At 38.1% G+C, this 19,385-nt stretch overlaps 2 protein-coding genes across 2 annotated transcripts; one reads left to right on the top strand and one right to left on the bottom strand.

Annotated features, from left to right (window-relative positions):
• Nucleotides 1–1,370: 1,370 nt before the first annotated feature.
• LOC145903460 (uncharacterized) lies at nt 1,371–8,958 on the top strand. The gene is made up of 17 exons (XM_082991543.1): nt 1,371–1,506; nt 1,722–1,879; nt 2,070–2,262; nt 2,746–2,973; nt 3,238–3,398; nt 3,728–3,848; nt 4,133–4,342; nt 4,682–4,783; nt 5,100–5,149; nt 5,248–5,299; nt 5,577–5,655; nt 5,912–5,964; nt 6,254–6,312; nt 6,919–7,120; nt 7,456–7,564; nt 7,910–8,046; nt 8,570–8,958. The coding sequence occupies exons 1-17, from the start codon at nt 1,411–1,413 to the stop codon at nt 8,687–8,689; spliced, it is 2,130 nt and encodes a 709-aa protein (XP_082847669.1). The 5' UTR covers nt 1,371–1,410; the 3' UTR covers nt 8,690–8,958.
• A 100-nt stretch (nt 8,959–9,058) lies between these two features.
• LOC145891674 (phosphatidylinositol 3-kinase catalytic subunit type 3-like) lies at nt 9,059–19,254 on the bottom strand. Its single transcript, XM_082981946.1, has 19 exons — nt 19,030–19,254; nt 18,714–18,915; nt 18,304–18,432; nt 17,905–18,147; nt 17,660–17,838; nt 16,112–16,250; nt 14,530–14,747; nt 13,743–13,909; nt 13,316–13,429; nt 13,021–13,165; nt 12,730–12,831; nt 12,295–12,432; nt 11,682–11,877; nt 11,340–11,468; nt 11,173–11,282; nt 10,603–10,744; nt 10,050–10,233; nt 9,837–9,994; nt 9,059–9,502 (listed from the first exon to the last, which is right to left on the bottom strand). The coding sequence occupies exons 2-19, from the start codon at nt 18,819–18,821 to the stop codon at nt 9,362–9,364; spliced, it is 2,742 nt and encodes a 913-aa protein (XP_082838072.1). The 5' UTR covers nt 18,822–18,915; nt 19,030–19,254; the 3' UTR covers nt 9,059–9,361.
• Nucleotides 19,255–19,385: the final 131 nt, after the last annotated feature.

The raw sequence follows: 19,385 nt of genomic DNA, 5'->3' as shown, positions 1-19,385 counted from the left end.
GTGAAAGTTATTGTCATAAAGAAGCTGGAAGCGCTTATGGTGAGTTTTGTATTTGGCTGCTGAGGCACTGCTTGCCTCAGCAGCCAAATACAAAACTCACCATAAGCGCTTCCACAAGTTTGATGGCCGTCGCATTTATGAATTTTACTAATCTACGTTTTGCAAAGGTAAGACAGAGCTGGAATGATGGATAACCACTGTCATGGCGTGCCTGTGGTACAACGTGTCGGTCAGTGTTAGCCCATTACTACTTTGCTGTTTTCCGATGCTATTGGGCCATTTCCTTGCCATGCTACTCTGGATATTGATTTTACGAAAATATTCGACATTCTTACTGTCATGCCCCAATCCCAGGACAAGAACTAGTGCAAGTATTATACGCTTTGTCTGTGTTCTGTTTCATAGGAGCGGCAGTAGTTATACATGTACATACATTTATCATGTAAGAACGTTTCGATCAAATAAATCTTGTTCACTGGAAACAATTGGTGTTTAGGCAAACACTTTGTCCACAAAATAATTTTGCAAGCACAAGTTCGGTACAAATTTGCCATGGCAATGTGTTCCAGGGACGATCCAACGTCAAACAGTATGATGACTTTGAGGAAGTGAAAGTGCTTCCAACTGTTCCTTGACTACTATCCCGTAGGCTTTTTGTGGGCTCTATCGAGCTATAACCAATGCGCTACATGGGTATTAGTTTCTGTATGCCAGAAAGAAGAAAGGTAGGCATGGAACGATGGGAAGCACTTTCATTTCCTCAAAGTCATTGCAACATGCTTATACACCTTACTGCAGGCTTAACCTAATTTAGACCTGTAGATCTATGCTATGTCAAGTTTGTTCTGTAGAGGGCAATTTTTGTTTTTTAAACACTACTGCAATCGATCTCACGTTAACAACAAATCGAATGTAGCATCAGGCTTGAATTCACAAATGTAAGATTGGACCGAGACCATTTAAAACACTCACATATGTATGAACCGTTATAGGCTACATATGTTTTTGCTTTTCTGCTCAGTACAATCGTAAAAATGCAAAATCAACCTCAGTATGCTATACTTTTAGTCTAATTCATTCAGCATCCTTTGTTCAAATTTCAATCGTCATCTAAATATGATCTTGATCGACACCTAGTGATACAACATCTGCAGAGCGTGCATTTACGTCACAAAATAAACATGAAACGTTGTGACCAAAAAGTAGTGTTGGATACGAAAATGCCAAACGTTTTGAAGAGAGATAAAAAGTAAAAGTGACCATAGCTTTTCGTCGTACTGTTGATATATAAACCGGTTAATTCATTTTTACATTTCTTATGTTAAATATGTAACAAAATATTTCTTGCTGTGTTTAACGAAATATGTTCAGTAAAAACAGGTAAACATTATTTAGTCACCTCACACTAACATGAGTAGCCTGGACGAGTATTCTATTATTCGGTCGATTGGAAAAGGAAGTTATGGCGAAGTACACCTGATTCAACACAAAAGGGAAAAGAAACAGGTAATTTCACATATTTTCACTTACTTAATGTGGAGTTCGAATTTGGCCAAAACAAATTGTCATTTCAATCCAAATTTTATGTTTGGGGTTTTCATTTAACTTAGCAAATCTTTTTTGTATGACATACTGAACGATAAAGGAGCTTTCAGTGCTTGGAAGTTGTATTACCTATCAATTTTACTTACAAACCTGACTGTCTTCAATTTTCCTTGCAGTACGTCATTAAAAAACTTGTCCTGCAAAAGGCCTCGAGAAGAGAGAGAAAAGCTGCACAACAAGAAGCAAAACTGTTGTCTGACTTAAAGCATCCCAACATTATCTCATACAAAGATTCATTTGAAAGTGATGATGGTTATTTATACATTGTTATGGGGTAAGACAATTATGTGAAAATATGTAAGACCTGTAAATCTTGTGTATAATTGTTTTCAACAAGTTTTTGAAGTAAGCCTGTTTAAGCAGTGAAAATGTGTTTTGTGTGCACAAAGTATTAGAACCACTTTATTTGCAATTGTAATGTGTAGATTATATAAAGACCTAAATACATGTGTATTGAAACACAGGTTTGCTGAAGGTGGAGATCTTTACACTAAACTTCGTGAACATCGAGATATGAAGGAGTACTTAACAGAAGTACAGATAGTGCGGTGGTTCATACAGATATGTATGGCCCTGCAATACCTTCATCAAAAACACATTCTTCACAGGGATTTGAAGACACAAAACATCTTTCTGACCAAAACCAAAATGATAAAGGTGAGTCATAACTTGTATTTGCTGAAAAATGTTGGCTCATGTGAACAGAACCACTTCCTATTGCTGATTTATAACTTCCTCAACATTTCCTGGTTTTTGAATAATTCCAGTTTTGTTGTCAGTGACTGGCTGAGTTTTTTTGCTTGTTCAACATTTTCTTTAGTGGAATTTATATTTGTTTGTTCTTAAAACATTCAAATTGGTGTATTTTATAATGTTTATAATTTATTACTTACTTGTGACACAAGGATGCAGGATAAAGTAAAGTTGTTTTTAGGTTCTTTGTTTAACTCAATGCAGATTTTTGTCCAAATTTTTTTTAAAGACATGTAAAATTTTGAATAATTGTCGACATTGTCACATAAATTGTGCTACAAGCTGCAAAGCCTGTGAACCTTTTGTCACATAGCAAGTATTTTGTAGTGCACTCGAACAGGCCCTAATGACATTACAGTGTATACATTTGACTATTACTTGCTGCAGGTTGGCGATTTGGGTATTGCCAGAGTGTTGGAGGGTGCATCAGATATGGCCACAACACTTATTGGGACTCCCTACTACATGAGCCCGGAGCTTTTCTCCAACAAGCCATATAACTACAAGTCAGACGTGTGGGCTTTGGGCTGTTGTGTTTATGAGATGACAACTTTAAAACATGCTTTTAATGCCAAAGATATGAATTCTTTGGTATACAAGATCTTGAAGAAGAAGGTTGGTGTTAAAATGTTCTTGAAAACTATTCTTGTTTATATAGAATTACCCAGATGGGGATAACGGCAACTATGTGTTGTTTGATTAAAATATATTGATACTTTAGTGGTTTTATTTTGTTTGTAGTCATTCAACCTGTTAATACTTAACTACTGGTTTATTACTAATGATTAATGTGTTAATTTGTAAAATTTACCAATTTACCAATTCACCATTTCCCTTGAATATTCTTTATCATAGTTTTCAATTTACACAATTTTGTAGATGCCAAAGATGCCTGATATGTACAGTGCAGAGTTGTGTGATCTCATCAAGAGTATGTTGCACCAAAATGCAGACAAACGACCCAGCGTGAATAAAATTCTGAGAAATGCTTTCATTAAAAAGCACATCCAACTCTTCCTTGACGAAAGCAGCAAATCCAGGTAGGTCAAGGGTGGGCAAATTTTTTGACTTGCGAGCCAGAAACTATAAATACCTGGTGGTTCAATGGTCCAGATCCATGTTTGTATAAAAGGGGCAAATACTTTACTTTACAATTTGTGAACTAAGCTATTTGCAATAATTACCGAAAAGAAAAAACATGCACTAAAATTATATTTAAATGTGAGTTATTTTATCAGCCAAAGGCTGCTGTGGAAATTTCACTGAATTTAAAAAGGTTTGTGTCAAATAAGTGATTTAAAATGTCTAATTTGATATGAATTCACCCTTAACTGTCAACACAAAAATAATGCCTGCTGTTGAATTGCAGAAGGCCAACATCTGGACGCAAGAGTCGCTTGCGTTCCGAACAAAAACCCTCAGTTTCATCAAACAGATCCAACTCTAGAGAATCAAACAACTCAGTTTTTGAACATGATGCTGCACAACCTGTAAGCTTCTATGCATTTTACAAATGCCAAAAAATTCTGCCCACTAATGCTTTAAGTCTGAAGTACATGCATAAGATTGCTCCATTATTGGTGCCAAATTCTGTGATTTTGCATAACAGATTATGTAAAATTCCAACAGGCCCCTTTTTCTGTTGGAACATTTAGAATAACTGCACTGTGAACTTTTAGTACCTCATTGCCATGAAAGTATGTGCCATAGCTACACTGTAGTTCTGCAGTTTATATTTTTTTCATTTATCATTTCAACATAATGCTTTTTGCAGGCCAAAGTTGCAAGTTCACCAAGCAAGCAGATATTACCAGCATTACCTGCAGCAAATCCCATCAAAGGCAAAGTTAAAGAAGAAACCAAAATAAAAGAAATTCCCATGGAGGGCAAGAAAGTGAGTAGAGAAGTGGTGATGGGGAAGATTTCTAATCACACGGAAGACTCTGCTCAAGAAAAAGTTAATAATCTATATGACCTGCAAAGAGTGAGTTTATTGTGGTTTCATTTCAGTTTGCTTATTACTTTGATTCTTGGACTCCATTTGGACATAATAGTTTAACACAAAATATCTGGAGTTAATGTCTTTAAATGGGAAAGCGAGAGCTAGGATGCTGTTGATCATATTAAAACTTTGATTCTTGTTGGTACTTCATAAAATATTTGTTGTGGTAGTTTTGTTTAACATAATTATTCTCACCAATTCATTTATGTTACTGAACATCCCAGATACCAAATTTAGGAGCAACACTAAAGTTTTGTTGGTTTCCCATCACACACAGAAAAAAGTACATCATTCATACATTTGTTTTAAATTTTTTGGCAGAAACCCACTCCTCCGAGCAATCCTCCATCTAAAAAACAGGAAGAAATTATAAGAGCAAAATCAGCTGGATCTTCGAGCTCATCCGAATCTAGCGAGAGAATAGTGAGAATAATGATATTTTCAACTAGCACGAACATGTTTTGTTTTTTATAAAATGGTTTACGTTTCGTTATTTCTTATTGAAGAGAAACCTTATTCGTTAGAAAAGGCTCGATTTCAGTGAAGTTAACCATAGTATTGTAAGCTACAAATTAACAACATCAGAAACCAGAATATATGTTTTGGTTTTTTTCATTATGTGTTGTTTTACTTTTTGTTTTTGTAGTGCTGATAAGGTTATAAAATATCATAGTAGTATTAGGTATGGCGCCCGTTTGCGTAGAGTATTGCCGAATACAACTTATTATTTGCTTATCAGATTGAACATCGGCCTCTACCGAGTGTGATCGAATCAACCAATCATGACAGGTAATCTACTCACGTGACACGCGTCACTTTTGTCATTTTGAGAAAACTCTGTGTTCGGTTAAACTTCTTTAAACACACGTTTATATTTGTTTGTTCAGCAAAGAGTCAAAGGCGCTTGGATCGTCGTCATCTAGTATCACGTCGACAAAAGTAAACGCAAACTTTGTCTGTTTTATCTGTCTGAGTTTGTTTAAAACTTTGTGGCAGTGGCGGTGGTTGTTAAGCCTGCTGAATCCTCATTCGTTTAAATTTGAAACTTGTTTGTAATATTTTTGGGGTCGTAGCTTGCGCTGTCCGAGAGTTTAAATTTTCCAAAGGAATCTTCAAGGTAAATCTTTTGGGTGAAAACTTGGCATGGAAACCTTGATGTAAACCACAGTAATAATGGCTGTACATGTCCCTAATTTTTAAGTTTGTTTGTCAACAGAGCACAAGTTCCGCCAGAGAAAGACGAAGAAGACAACGAGAGAAGCAATTATCCAGACCTACACCGTCTCCGAGCACAGGTATACACATGGAATGCTCAAATTCGATTACAAACCTGATGAAATGCAACAATGTGTTCATATAGTTGTCATATTTTGTATTTATTGCTAAAAGAGAAAGGTATTAGGCAAAAAGTCGTGTAGTTTTAAGTATTTTTGGAAAAAATAGTGAAACCACCTTTTTACATTACGCAAAATCTTCGAAACAGTGAATTGACTTTTGCCTTCAATGATACTGGAGTGTAAACTGTGATGAAATTCCTTTATTTTCTTTCAGGAAATCCCGTTCAGCCTCCAGTTATTACAAAAACGCCACCAGAACCCGTAAAGGTAAACACGCGACAACGTTAAGTAATTATGTTGTTCCTGTTTCCTATTAATATATATTTAAACTGATTGAGGGTGTAGAACTGATTCAACTCCTCGACCCGGTGCTTATTCCGCAAAGCAATCATGCAAACTGTCCTAAAGGCAATTGTATTTAAAATCAATGCCGACATTTCAGTCCCCAAAAAAGTTAAAAAGGCTTTTATGACGAAACAAACCAATACCTGGACAACTTACCATAAGATGTTTGTTTGGAGAATCTCACTTTCTAATGCGGCTTCTGCGTTTTCAGGTTGAGAACCGTATGGGATCCCCTGCAGCAGCTGCTGTTCGTGCCACCAACGACGCAAGGTGACGTTACTAAGTATTTTGTTATGGTTTTCTATCCAGACTTCCCCCTACCCCCTTCTAAAATTTGCTTTGCAAATTTTTTCAATGAAGGTGACGTCATTAAAGTATTTGTTTTCAATCCTTACTTTAAAACAGCCCTTATGCAGGCCATAATTACACTTTATTTGTCGAAGACAAAATTTTATCCGCGTAATATCTGTATTTTATATAAAGAGCAGTCCTGTAAAAGCCGTGATGTATTTGTGCAACATAACTAATACCTTTGAAAAGGAAAGCCAAAGCTAGGATGCTGTTAATCATATTCTAAGTAAACGTTTGTAACTCATACTGGGTTCGTCATCAGTACTACTACACCTCTGGAGTGTTAGCACTTCGTAGAACTTTACTATTGAATGAATACAGCACTAAAGCAATGTAGTAGTGCTAACACTCCAGAGATGTAGTAAGTACTGATGATGAACCCAGTATGAGTTAGAAACGTTTACTTAGAATATGATTAACAGCATCCTAGCTTTGGCTTTCCTTTTCAAAGTTTTCAACTCCACTTATTTTGCACCCAAATAACCAATAACTTTTTTGTAAATAAATGATTTTTTTATTGTGTAGCGGGCCCAGGAAAAGCAGTAGCGGCGAGGAGTTAAATCAGTTCTACACCCTCCTGCACACTACGCTCCGATTGGCTGACGACAAGGCTGACGAGTCCCCGCCCACCACGCCGACCAATCAGATCGAAGTTGACGGTGGCGATGGCGACGGAAAGTTATCGCCGGTACCCGAACTTTCTGAAAGTCAACTCTCAGCAAAAGAGGTAACAAAATGGTCAGGCAATGGACCCAAGTGTTCATGTTGTGTTCGATGGCCACCTCTTCCTTTTATTCGAATATTTCACTCTGAAAGCCAAGGATACCGCATTGTTTAGCCAGTTAAATTTACAAATTGTTTCTGGAATGAAGAAATATTAACAATATCCGGGTTGTGAGTTTAAATCTCACCTAGAGTTAGATTTTTTTTATATTTCGCTCCGATTTGTAAGGAAATGTGGATTTTATCTCGCTTTGCTGCAATATCACCGAACCTATGGACAACATAGATGCAATATATGTTGGTTCGCAACGGATAACAAGCGATGTATTTTTTGCTCAGACTGGACAAAAACCAACGGTAAAGAACAACCAGAAAACCCCCCAAGCCACTGAAATCGACGTCCGTGTTCCTCCCCATGCTCAACAGAACGTGCGAGCTGTCTCACAAGGTTAGTAGTTAAGTTAAAGTGGTCAATTCAAACTGGTTTGTCCGTAATTATACATGCTGACTGGAGTTCGGGATCGGCGGTTAGTATTTGCTGTTTATTAATCATAGAGTGTTCTGTGTCACCTGGTTCACACTTTTATTTTTACTCCAATTTCTGCAAATGCGAAACAGCAGCGAAAAATCTGAGTTGTAATTTTTGAGTTAAATCCAAGCTTGCACTGAAGATTCAAGATTACTTAATTTTTTTCGTCATCATACATTAAACACATGACGTCATCTTTTAAACATTTGTACTCGCTCAGTCTTCGACGTGACGTCATATTTTACCAATTACTTTTCCTTGCAGCCACCCTGGGCTCCACGAACAAACTTATGAAACGAATCGTAATGTTGAGGAAAGATTGCATTAAAGGTCTGGGAGTCCCCCTACTTCACCGCGCTTATGAGCTACTCGACCAAGAGAGCGACGAAGAAAATTTAAAGGTAGCTGGATGAGTTTTTGTGTGATAGCGGTTTTTGGAGTTTCCTTTAAAGCTCTTTAACAACCAAAATGTACTTTCCTGGTGTTGGCACTGTTGAAAAGACTGATTTTTATTTTCTTAAAAACTCGAACTTACGTGAGTCCCTGCCAGTCTTTTCAACAAGGCCAAGACCAAAAAAGTACATTTCAGTGTCACACGACTGATTCCACAGAATTGAAACAACCAGCAACTGTAAACACGTTAGTACTTAATCCCGATTCAACTATCGGTTTTTCAGGGCAGTGCAAACCTGTTTTTGTTGCTTTTGTCGATGAAAATATGTCAGTTTTTCGCTATTTGTTGTTATTTGCAGGATAAGTTGGTGGCGCTCCCCACAAGGCTGATACGGAATATTATAGTTGAAATAATTGCAAATATGTTAGTGCTTAATTCTGATGGAAGTGTTGGGTTTTTAGGGCGCTGTTCTTTTAATGCTTTTGCAAATGAAAGAATGCTAAATGCACGTTATTTGTTTTTATTTCCAGGATAAGTTGGTGGCGCTCCTCGGGGAATCGAGATACGGTTTATGGGCCGGCAAGATTTGGCAACTCAAGTTTTGCGAGGAATCAATCTTTCAGCATTGTGGCAGCATTACCGCTTACTGAGGCTATTTGCCACCCTTTCCACAGGAAGGATGAAATCCGATGACTCATGGAGAATGTATTTTACCGCGTTCCGGGACGGTATCGATGTAGTGAAAGTGTTGCGGGACACAAAATATGTGATTAATATGGACTCTGTGTATCACTGCCTGTTGTACCTTGCCTCCTGTGCACAATCCGTTCTACTCACCTTGTACCTCGCTGTATGTTGCTATCAGATGAATATTATATTGTTCTGTAGCTTGCTTGTTTTTTATACGTTTAAATATACTTTGCACAAATCGTAAACTACGAGTTTTGGTTGAAAAGAAAGTATTGCAAGCAGGTCTGTCCATTTGTCTTGTCAAAAGTACTGTATATTATCACACAGTGTAAAGGATCCACATATATTTCAGGTCAAACAGTAAATTATACGAAGTAGACACACAGTACGACACGGTCAGAAAAAAAAGGCAATTGTTACCACCGAAATCGTCATTCCCGAACCAGAAAACAGAAAACCTGTCAAGGTCATAATTAAATAAATTCACGAATTATCTCAATACATGGAAGTTTTCTACTACAGCGGGATTCGAACCCATGCTATCTTGCACAAAAAATCGCATTCCAAATTTCTCGTCGTGGGATGAGTGCTTGAGCGATGCCGATGTTCAATCCTGGAACGTCCTCGTGACGTCACTTGCGCATGTATTGCGCCACCCTGTGGAACTGCTCGACCACGACGGCAAAGAGGGCGCTCACACTTTCGTCTATGAGCACTTGCATGCTACTCACTGCCTCCTCATCCGATAACTCAAGCAGGAACTTGTCTTGAACCTGAGAATTATCGATACTGGATTTGTAAAACTTGCTGAAATGGGAAACGGGGTTTCGGAAATCGAAACTAATGCAGTAAATAATTAACTGGAAGTTATCGTTGCACAAATAAACTAATGGCCTTTTTGACAATTTTTAAACTATTAAAATAATGAAGATTATTGTGGTGGCATTTCAGATGTTGGGTAACATAGAAGATTATTTGTTAACAATTTAATTGAGTAGAATTCACGATAAATATACAATATAATACAACACAATAAGTTACAATAAAAACTATCCAGGCTGAACATAGTACAACACTGTCTGCAGCTTATACACAATAGTACAACACCTTTTTCACAGTCTTGTCCGGTTCCAGAGCGATATCGGGAACACTTGCATCGGTCATCAGCGAAAAGAGGTTGAGAATCAGGTTGGCATGACGACGGAGATGTAGAAAGGCGGTGTAACAATGCTTGCGGAACTCTTGATAATCGAGACTGGTCGTACCTACGTAAGTTGTACAGTCTTAGAAGTTTGCAGGAACGTTTTTTTTAAGTCTTACCTCCCATGGCTTCCACCATCTCCCTGCTTAGTTTCATCGGCGGGGGAAGGGGCTTCGGATCCCGGCCGAGAATATATCCGAAGTCGATGTGGATGAGAGCACCCGACTTGGCAAGCAGAAGATTATCAAGATGGCGGTCGCCCACCCCGAGAAGGTACGTTACCACACAGTAACCCGCACAACTCTGAAGGAAGATGCGGCGTTAAGCAAAAGGTTGGTGTGTGTGATTTTTTTCACAAAATAAAACTAACGACTTGAGTATGTACAATAAACTAACAATTAGTGATTGGCGATCAGCGTTAGTGCGATCATGTTTTTTTAAATTTTACATAAATATTATTTTTTCGCATAAGGACATCGTCAATTTCTAAGCTAAAAAAAAGAATTAAAACAACCAAAAGCAAAGCTTAACGTTATCCAAAACGAACAATTTGTTCTTCATCACCCATATTCAACACGTTATTGTTTCAGTAAACTGGATTTTTGTACAGGTAAAGTCCTATATAATGTGACATCAATTTTAAATCAAGAAAGAACGCAACCAATTCCATACCTTAACGTAAGTCTCCATCAGCTCTCGGTCAATCCCGTAAGGATCTCTCTCGTTAGGTTGATGTTTGCGGAAGAAGTTTTGGATCGACCCATCTTCGTTTAAAACTTCGGCCACTGGTTTGGCGTCGACGAATTGAACGAAACTGAACAAATAAAATTAAAATATCTTTACTTTTTTCTTTGCGCAACAAATTTGTAAAAAATTTTCCTTTTTGCAGCTTTTGCAGAATGAAAACAACCAGTTTACAAGAGGACGCATTGAAGTATTTTATTCCGTTCTGAGCAGTGGTTCCCAACATCGGGAATGTTTTAGGGGAATTCGTAAATGAATTTTTGTTATATAATTTTAAGGGTTTGTTCCAACCTTCCCCGTCTGTTATGAAATGTAAAACTTGGTTCACCACAAGACGCACAGGTGATTTTACATACAATTTTACATACGCAAACTTTATAATTTTATTTATAAAAATAATTGTGACTACAAAAGGGTTAGAAACCACTGATATAGATAAATTGGTAAAAGTTGACTGTAAGATTTGTAAGTGGTTCGTGATAGGTAACAAGTCAGTACCCGTGTTTTGAGCTGGTAGCGAGACATTTGTAAGGGGTCAGCTTCAAATCGAGGTTTTCCTTCTGCAGCAGTTTGTCCATAAGCGTAATAATTTGAAGGATGAGTTGATCCTGATAACGAAAATGTAAGACACCAACGCGTAACCCTTGTATTGAAGACGTTATTACCTGACGTAGATCATCACCGTTCTTGAACAGTGTGGTGTAGGTTCTTCCGTCAACACTACGGAAGGTGAGCTTGGCTGGCATGAGGTTGCTCTTGAATAACGTTGCTTGCTCGGGGATTATTCCGTTTATCTGAGTTTAAAAAAAAAAACATATTATGAATATGAATTCCAAAGTGGCAATTACCCTCCGGTATGTGACCACAGTTCAAATTTTCAGGAACCTACTGGATGCGAAACACACTCTTCGCCACAGATTTTACCAAAAAAAAATAACACCCACACTCAACCACGTGTCACAATCTCTATGCCAAGCCTGAATTTAAACAGTTACACTGGACCCCACCTTCACTTCCGGGTCGAGCGGAAGCGGAATTGGATCGAATGAAGAAAATTTAAATCCTTCCGGTAGATCTGATTCGGATGAGAGCAAGGCGCGCAGCTTCTCTATTTTCTTCTTTCGGTTCGAGCCGTCCTTTTGCAAACCGCCCAGTAGCGCCACCAGGCGGTCGAGGAATCGTTGCTGTCCTGCCAGTTGCGCTCTGAAGCGGATGGAAATGTTTTAATGACATGAAATTCTATTGAATATTCAACCACCCGTTTAAGGGATATGGTTTCTAGTATGGGATATTTAAAGATATGAAACAAAACTACAGACGATCGCAATCGCTGTTCTTTCCATGATAACACTGCACACACACAAAGCTCTTGCTCTGTTTATCGCCCATTAAAAAAACTCCTTCAAATTCGAATAAGGAACTAACGACGACAACATGTTTTCCAATTTTATACCAACACGATGATTCTGCATTTAAGCAAGCGCTTTGTTTGCATTTCAGGGAAATACACTTTATTACCAATTTTATTCATAATTTGTACTTAGGCGTGGGTACAACTTTCACATAAATTATACCCTTAGATTTTTTGACATATTTATCGTCAAGCCAATAAAAACCCACCTCCGCAATCTACATTCTCTGTTGCCACGCAACAACGCCCAACTGAAACGTCTCAACACTGTGATGTACATCTCAGGTATTTTCTTTCTCTCGGCGTCTACGATGTTGTCCAGTTCCTCACATTCAACCAACAGATACCTGAACCAGGAGGTTTTTTATGGTGAACGACACGGAAGAAATATTAATGACTCACACGCAATTTCACCCGGGAACTAGATTTATCGACATACACATGGTTTACAATATAATGTCTATATTTTGAGTTTACAAAAAATCTACTGTTTACCATGTAAACTAATTTTTTACAAACTACTATTTTTTTTCTGATTACGTGTACGTCATTCATTACTAGTCATACTTGCTTAACCAAACCATAACAAAGACAGATAGTTAACTTAAATTAAAAGCACAGTGAATATGAAGAAAGGGATTTACCAGTAGAAGTAGTTGGTAAGTGTTGCACTTTCGCAAGCGCGCTCGATGAGGAAAGTGGCGAGATCTGTGTCTTCACCTGCTGCTGGAGAAACCGATTCACTTCTGCATAAAACACACAATAATGTAAATGTTTGAACAATTAACACGACGGGCACCCATGCCATACAAAGACTTGTCGTTGGGTTTATTAAAATTTCCCTTCGTCATAAATAACGAGAAAAAAAAAATAAATCACAGATACCTAAACAGAAAGTGGAAGCACTACGACAAAACAACGTGCGGTTCGATTACCTTTTGATGGCGCTGTCCATTCGATCCAAGTTGGCGGGGGTGGACGAATCCGCTGAGTCATCGCTTGTTCGACTGGTCAGAGAAACTGTCGAGTCATGTGACGTATGAGTGGACTGTATGTCTTTCCGCTTGATTGCTTCCAACCCTAGATTCACACCTTGTTAGGAATTGATACGAATTGCGCAAGAATTAAAAAAGGCAAAAAAAATTACCAGTATTTGGAGTATTTTTTTACACTTTCTCAACTAATTTCTCTTGGCAAAAGTGGAAAATATTTCAAATAAGAACCACAAACCCTCTCTAATCTTCTCGAAGTTTTCGTATTTAAGAGCCTGCACAAGTTGAAGGAGGTACAGCACCAGTGTCTCGTTTGAGGTTTTCTTCAAAATCTTTACCGCGTAACTTCGCACTGAAAACAAAACATTTTGGAAACTTCACGTTGAAGATTGGGGGATTTATGCAACAAATTAAAAATATTTAAAATAAACAATGCAGCCGGTATACAACTGAAATACCGGATGGGAATTTATACTGGCTGTATTGTCTATTTTAAAAGCTTACAAAGCCGTAAATTATGTTCCTAAATTAAAAATAATTTTAAAAACATGTGAACTTTTCTTGCTGACGTACATAGCGACATTATTCACGTCACACCAAACTGTTCCAAACGAAAGTAGTTTCAACACAACCAGTTTCATCATATTCAATGCACATTAACTTACCAGTGGGGTTTTGGAATCTTGGTGATAGAAGTTCGAGAGCATCCGCCGCATCAATGGGCTCCCATTTCTCGAGAAGCTGGAGAGCCACCGTTCTCTCCGGTCCTCGCTCCCACTTAACGCAACGCAGGAACTTCGTGAGTGCTTTTTTCTGGTGCATCAAGTAGTATCTGAAAAGCATGGGCATTTAAAATTCGTAAGTCCCTTGCGCTTACATTGCACAAAACTGGTACAATAGCAGTATATAACATGTGTCGAATGGCTGGGTATATGCTGGACAGAAGAAAAGTATAACTTTTTTTGAAAACTTTGCAAGGTTAGCCATGATAACGCGGTGGTAAGTACACCACTCCTGGTAGATAGCAAGAAAATGTACTTGTGTGCGTTACTTTAAAGTAGCGGTTTCCAAACGTTTTTGTCCGCGGAAATCGCTTTTTTAAGTTAACAAGGACGTCAAAACCTTTAAGTAACACGTATTTTATGTAAACTGTCGTTTAAAGTTCTTGAATGTCACAACAAAAGTTTTTGCTCAAAACTACCTTGTAGCTCATGGAACCCTTTGCATTTTTTAGTGGAACCCTAAGGTATAACGGAACCTACTTTTTGAGACGCAGTTTCAGAGCAGTGATTCTCAACCCACCCGCCAATGCGGAAAAAGGGTTAAGAACCACTGCTTTAAAGCACCTCATTACTTAATAACGAAAACCATTTCGCAAAAAAGATTGCGCGTATTATATTTTTTTGCTCCCAGTCTTGGGAGCTGAACTTCCAGTTTCCTTGCTCTTCTCACCTGAACTTCCAGATCAAATCCTCCTCCTCCTCCGAGAGATTTTTCGAGAGGGGATAAGCCACAATGTTGGCGAGTTGATCTCTCACTACTGCGTTGGGCTTCAGGTCGTGTTGTCCCGCCCTCAAACTTCTCACCAGCTTGTGGTGTTTTTCTTCAACGAGATTGCTGCCCATCAGTTCGTGATCTGGGACTACGACTAACTTAGGGTTGGTCCGGACCTGTGGAGTAGACATTTTTTTTTACTTTTAGAGTAAATCCTTGAATTTGTTTTAACTTGCAGCAATACAGTGATGCAAAAAAAATGTTTTTTTGTAAACTTTTACCACTATACTATGAAGATGTATACTTTTTCGTTGCCAATTAAATGCAGACTGGGTTTGGTTAAAATATAAATTACATCCACATAACATAATATTTGAACTATTTCATACCCTGTCAAACATGTTTAAAACATTGTAGGTGTCAAACAATTTTTACACTATCTCACTATTCAACAATAATTGCAAAACTTTTTTTCTATCGGCTCGTTTCGGACCTGCTCCAAAGCAGTATGGCAAATACCTTTATTTACATGCCCTAAAAATAGTTACAGTTTAGGTGATTCCACACCAAAGCACGTCCGTTCGCTACTGCCAGGCAAACACAACACAAAATGTCTTTGTGTGCAATTTTGCACACTTGTGTTTTTCCATTGACGAACTGGTGCGGATTCATTTGCTCACATCAACATTATAGATTTATTTATTTGCCAAACAGCGGTTTCACAACCAATTTGCAACAATTCGTTTTCGAGCACATCCCGTGGGCAAGCGATTTAAACTCGGCATACAAGTTTACAACCAACTGCCTCTGTTCGTCTCTCTAGATTTCAAAAATTACGTTTTCCAGAAAGCGTAAAAAAAGCATGATGGCTCTTGGCTGCCTCGTTTGCTTGAAAATACAAACTCTTTCGAAAGCGGCAGTAAATTGTAGAAAGTTCGGGGCTTGCTAAACGCGGTTCTCTGCTACCGCTGCTGGTGTCGGTTCTCTATGCACCTCATTATATAACATTTGCTACACGTCCGTTTAAGAACTGCCTTTTAAAACCACAGAAGAATGCTGAGTCAGCTGTTTTCGGTCAAAACAAGTTGGTTCTCGCCGGTCACGCGAACACACTAACCTTACACACCCAAAGCGAGTCACAGTTCAAACAATCACAAATCAGCAACAGAAGCGCAAATAAACATACGTGATGCAAAAACATGTGACGTAATCACCACCACCACATTCCAATACTGAATTGCTGAAACATTATCACTGAAATTACCAAGTGTTTGGCTGATGATGAAAGCATCATGCTCCCACACAAATTTGTGAGTTAAAATCGATGAGTTGTTTTGAATATCCAAATTAGAACTACCCTTTTGTTAAAATAATCAACTGTTAAGCACTGAGACGACTTTTGAAACCACGAAACATTTGGCCACAACCAGAATTTCGAGCTAGCTGATACACCACTGCCACTGCCTGGAAGCATTACGACAACTATGCTACAGAACGATGAGTAAAATATAATAGTTTAAAGAATAACAAATTATAATACCTCCACAGGTTGGTCCCCGTTCTTTTCGAAATAAACAACAGTGTATTCCAAATCTTTGTAGACGACACGTGGAAATTCAACCATCAAGTACATGAAATTTTGCTTCTTCTTTTCTTTTTCATTGATAAGTTCGATTTCCCTAAACATATATCACATGTACAAGGTTATGATGTTTCGGGTTAAGTTGGCCTGACCGGTATATGGTTTAGCGCAGGACTTGCCAAACTTTTTGGTCACGGCCGTTTTTGGTTGAAATTATCACCAACCCGTATGTGTGACAGTAGAATTTAAAACAGTCCATTTTTTAATTTAAAACGACAAAATAAATTTATCCAGATTTAGTTTGTTGAGAGCAAAAAAGGTGATGAAAGAGTAGAGAGTAGAGTTTGAACTTCAGGAATCACATTTATAAACCTTTGTTTACATTGGCATCGCAGAGAAGCCGGATCAGCCACTTTCTTCCAAAACGTTTGGGCGAGATGCAAAACAGGTAAGTTTTTGCGCACCAGTGGTTATGTATGTGACCACCATATCCACATTACCCGGTGACCTCTGTCGGTACCGCAGGCCGGTGATGTCTTATATTAATAACGCATTACCTAATTTAATTCTCAATCAACATGTTTTTCAGTGAAATTTTGCCAAACAAACACTGTGTGCGTCACAAACAGACTTACAACAGTAGGCGTAAGCGATCGCTTGTCAACAAATCGAGTATTTTTTGAAAGGAGTAAAGCAAAGTAAACATTACATACCAGCATTACGTCATGTAGCTGGGAAAGGTATCTCTCCTAGCAATTTACCGGCATGTGATCACACAGCACAAGATTCTTTTGCGGTTTTGTGGAATTTAAACTTTGAATATTAGGTTTTTGGACGTTTTATTGACGCAACACTTCAGAAGCACCTTGTAATGGCGGTTCTTTATGGCCGGACTACAATGTCACAGTTATGATCGATATGTGATAGCCGTGAACGCTAAGCAAAGGCCTTTGCAGTGAAGAGATTCTACCTAAATTGTTACTTTTTTTTTACAAAGAATATGTGCCTGAAAAAGTTTCACCGGATAGTAGACGAAACGTGGGTTGTAATAAAAATCTAACTTTTATGCCAGAAGAACTGTTTAATTAGAACACCTGGAAGCAAGAATAAAGCATGCATTTTTCTGGTGTTTTTCTTGCTCGGTCGGAGAATGATTTTAGGAGAATAAAATAAACGAACCACTTGGCATGTAGGGGTCAGGTGAGTGCAAACCCAGCGGAAGATCAATCAAAACAGAGGAAACAAAAACCAATACAGCAAGACTAAACAGTTAAATTTTTTCAACCCATACACCGGCCACAGATCTATACAGTTGCCCAGCATGAATTTGTAAAGGCTTGAAGAAATACACTTGTACAATGTGTGTAACATCATTAGAATTCATCCTGTGACCCCTAGTCTGGGAAACCCTAGTATAGTGTATACATAGTATCACTTTTTCTTCTACAATCCATATTCACATGAATTTTATGCTGAAATGATAAAATACTCTCAAATAATTCATACCTAAATGTTAATCTGTCAAGCCAGTCGACCTTCGTCATGTGGCCTTCTCTGTGCTTTTTGGTCAACTTTGCGAGACGAACCATCTGCTGGTTGGCAAGGTTTGGTGCTTTGTGTGGTGTGCTGCTTGGTTTCTTACCATCTCCCGACACATCAGGCCAAATGCACAGTTCATGTCTTCCCTGGAATTTTACATATATACATCTACTAACTCCGTCATAGCCAAGCGTAATGTCTTAAACACATACATTTTTGAATGTTCCATATTTTCCAAACAAGGGTACTGTGGTTCCTCCAACCGGTATTGCCTTTCCTGGCCCGTGAGTGTCCCATATTGTAATGGCAGCAACTGCCCTTCTAGGCAAGTCACTAAAACGGACTGGCAACCTCAACCATTCGTTCCATGAGTGCAGACTGCGACCAGGGCTTGTCACATGGTAACGATATGCAGTTTGCACCGGCAGACAAATCGGTTTGTTATCTTCAAATATCTGGAAACAAATTGTGTACAGTTGGTTGGTGTTTTTGAATTCATGACCTGTGAGAGGTTTCTGCTGGTGACTTTTATAGAATGAAAATGAACTTAAAAGCACTGGCGAAAAAATCTACACAACAAACACAAAGTATAAAAGCAATGTGCACCACACCTGTACAGTAGTGTACATGTGACTCTCAGTAACTGCCTGCACTTCACCATCAGCGGAAAATTGCAAATGTGGGTCATTTAGTAAATCTTGGTAACTTCTGTCGGGACGAGAACCTTCCAAGCTACATATCTAGAAATATAATGTTGCTTTGTGAGAGTTTGAACTTCACATAACTGCCATTATAGACATTTGCTAAACACAAATGTGACATCACTTGTTACATTAAGATGTGAGGGTATATGTTAACATTTGTCTTTGTATTTAAGCCCATGTACCCATCAATATTTATCACTTGTGAACAAAAAAATTAGGGATATGTTAAAATTTATTTGTTTCTGCAAAACATACTGGTGAATTCAAAGTATTGTTTCAACAGAGTCAATTCATTCTAACAATTAAACCTGGTGCACCTTGATGGTAATGTTAACATCCAAATCACAACTGTACACATAATGAAATCTATCAGGAATCGGTTGTCTTTGCTGGAAGTTGCCAGACGCTGATTGGGTATCAGTCATTTTTGTCAATTTTCAAGCGACAATCTTTGAAATGCTTCAATGTCCCTCTTTCTTAGTTCATGGTTTCCAGCAAGCTCATTGCTTTTGTAGAAAACTGTGGGAATACATTTAAAAAGCTTGTTACATAAATTGTTCAAACGATTTATGATTAAAAGAAAACAAAAAAGTATGTAAGATGTAATTTTCCATTTGTTTCCAAGCAATTTACCTTCCAAAATGTGACTTTTCTTGTTAAAAAGCTTTTTACGATATTCCTGCTGTCTTTCAATTTTCTTGTAATACAAAAGGACCCCACAGGCTGCAAAAAGCTCGGCAAAAAGAAAACCCTTCACCACATTACCACCCGACAACTGCATTTGTTGGACCCAAACGAGTTTTTCTTTAGCATTACAGGATCTGCATGAACACGGCAGTAAGCATACAAAACATGTTGTCCTTGTACTACATTGACAAAAAGTGACATTCGCTTGGCATATTTTGTGACAATAAATAATATAACAATGTTACAAATTGAAATAAAAAAACATCAGTACGTTCAATGGAGATGTTGTAAGTTACAAGTTT

This window comes from Ascidia mentula, chromosome 1, assembly GCF_947561715.1.
Source record: "Ascidia mentula chromosome 1, kaAscMent1.1, whole genome shotgun sequence".
Classification (NCBI taxonomy): Eukaryota; Metazoa; Chordata; class Ascidiacea; order Phlebobranchia; family Ascidiidae; genus Ascidia; species Ascidia mentula.
This window is presented reverse-complemented; position numbering and strand designations above follow the sequence as displayed.